This window comes from Apaloderma vittatum, unplaced genomic scaffold, assembly GCF_000703405.1.
Source record: "Apaloderma vittatum isolate BGI_N311 unplaced genomic scaffold, ASM70340v1 scaffold24767, whole genome shotgun sequence".
Classification (NCBI taxonomy): domain Eukaryota; kingdom Metazoa; phylum Chordata; class Aves; order Trogoniformes; family Trogonidae; genus Apaloderma; species Apaloderma vittatum.
In genome coordinates this window covers 17,204-19,620 of record NW_009726028.1, presented here as the reverse complement: position 1 = coordinate 19,620, position 2,417 = coordinate 17,204, and the positions used below count along the sequence as shown (strand labels likewise).

The following is a 2,417-nucleotide window of genomic DNA, read 5'->3' as shown; positions in this document are numbered from 1 at the left end:
TCAGGTTGGGTCTCAGGCAGCCCTTCCGCACAGAGACGGTGCTCAGGCACTGGGATGCACTGCCCAGGGCAGGGAGGAGTCACCGCCCTGAAGGCCTTTAAGTAAAGACTGGATGTGGCACTTAGTGCCGTGGTCTGGCCGATGTGGTGGCATGGGGACATAGGCTGGGCTTGATGATCTCGGAGGTCTTTTCCAGCCTCAATGCTTCTGTGATTCTGCGAAAGTAACAGAACCGAACCCCATTTCTCGCAGGGCTCACCTGGAGGTAGATCGCCGCCTCTTGGTAGTTCATCTCCCAGTTGTGCCGGGCAGAGCCTTGCCGCGCGCAGCAGTCCCCCGCAGCAGGGCTGGACACGTCGTTAACGTCATAGCTACCTCCGTCTGCACGGGTACGATAAAGGAAGAATTGATTTACAATTAAGCAGGCCGAGATTGATCAGGAGGCACGTGTACAAGCCAGGCACTGGGACCTGAGACGAGCACCCAGAGCTGGCAGCTTGCACCCAGACAAATTGACTCTTCCTTTATAGGAGCTTTTAAGAGACGCACTCAAACTCAGCGCTTTGACATGAATGCTTCCAGGAGACGACTGGAAGAGACAGGATCGTATTTTAATACAATGAGCAGGTCTCCTGGCCCAGGAGATCTGTGCTGTCACGTTCCTAGCGCACTCCCAGCAGTCATAAAGAGGCAGGTAACAGCTAGAAGTCTCCAAGGATGTCCAAGCCACAAAATAGAAGTGGGCTTGCTAAAGGAACGCCACCTTTTCCCATCTAACGGGAGGAAAGACCACAGAAGAGCGGAGTACAGGACGCCCCCAGGCTGAGTGTAGAAGCTGTGCAGTACACAGCAGTCAGCATCTTTAGTAAAAGCCTCGTTTTTCAGAGCTCTCCAGAGCCGTTAATGCATCTCTGCCACACTCTTTTCAAGGCAGGTAAGTATCAACACCCTTCTGATGAAAACAAACAGCAAGATTAATCTTCTGTTCAGACCCCACAGGTTGATTTTGAGACTTCCAAGAGCATGTCTCTCTCACCAGTAAGGCACCACAAAACAATGCTTTCCTGAATATCTGCCCCAGGTTTCCTAACTAAATATTTAATTTAAAAAAGCCTCCTGAGCATAGCTCCACGTCCATAGTGCCCTTCCCATGGGAGAGCTACGCAGTGCCTGTATATAAACTCCATAATACTTGCCATTTTTTTTGCATCCTGCAGCCTCAGTGCTACAAAGAAGCCACAAAAACACGCCTGGAGACAACCCCTGTTCCAAAGGGGAATGTCACTCGGTTGCTTCTCCTGGGGCTGGTACTTTTATTTTGCACCTCTGCCAAAGGACAGCGAGCAGAGACCCCGCAGAAGCAAGAGCTGCTTTGGGCCACGCACAAAACCTGGGCTGGCGTTGGCCACACGCACAGTTCTCCAAAATTTCAATCGTTACCCAAACCACACGCATGTTCCTGCTCAGCAGAGACTTCCCTCCTCCAGTGCCTCAGTTCCCAAAGAGGGTACATGTAGAATGGATCTTGCCAGTGCAAAAATGTCGATTTCCCCTTTCTACGAGCACAGAAGCAACGACGTTCTCTCATCTTACGAGAAGCTATTTGGGAGTGGGCAACACATGACAGTGAGGTTCTTTATCCTCTCTCATGCCAGAATGCCGAAGATTTGCTGCATCTCTTTGCCGTGACAAAGCAATCGTCACCGAATTACTGATCGGTCTTTCTAGAACACCCTTGGGTGCAGGGAGAGAGTCCACGTCAAAAACGCACCCACGGAAAGAAAGAGCACTGCAGGACAGAAGCAGAAACCCCTTCGCCAGGGCAGAGCCACAGCTGCCTTTTCCACCCTCAAATCAAACGAAGATAACATTTATCCGGGATTTGTCAAGGCTTTCCAGATTGCATACACAGATTGCTGAGAATCCTGCAGCATCTCAGTCGATTTCTATTCCTTGCTTCCCCCACACCCTTAAAATACCACTGAAAATCTGGACAAATCTTTCAGTGAGGCTGATTACTCCCCCACATCCCTTTTACACCTTGTACGAGCACAGCTCTCCAAAAAAAAAAAACCACCAAAACTGAAAAAATAGAGATTTTTCTGTATGCACAGATCTGGATGGCAGTCTTCTGGGTTTGTTTGCCTTTTGACAAAAAGATGAAAGCAGCCTGCAAAAACCAGAAGCTCTAAGAAGTTCTTAAATGTTATTACTTTTGAAGCTCTTACTGTACATGTGTTTCAGAGAGACAAGACCTTCTGCAGGACAAGAGCAAAAACCTTTTTGCATTTAATATGTAACAGAAGGAGCACACCCTCATCAGAACCTGGGCTCACCACTGAAGATCCTAGAGCGGCCAAGGTTTGAAGGGACCTTAGAGATCACCTAACCAACCCCTGCCATGGGCAGGGATGCCC

The 2,417-nt window shown here is 49.4% G+C and overlaps 1 protein-coding gene across 1 annotated transcript in view; it reads right to left on the bottom strand.

The window, feature by feature from the left end:
* TPCN1 (two pore segment channel 1) overlaps window positions 1–373 on the bottom strand; it is a 23,617-nt gene extending 23,244 nt beyond the window's left edge. Inside the window, exon 1 of the mRNA XM_009873141.1 lies at window positions 260–373. Within this exon, the coding sequence (XP_009871443.1) occupies window positions 260–292 (33 nt within the window). The 5' untranslated portion in view covers window positions 293–373. The remainder of the gene's footprint in view (window positions 1–259) is intronic.
* Window positions 374–2,417: the final 2,044 nt, after the last annotated feature.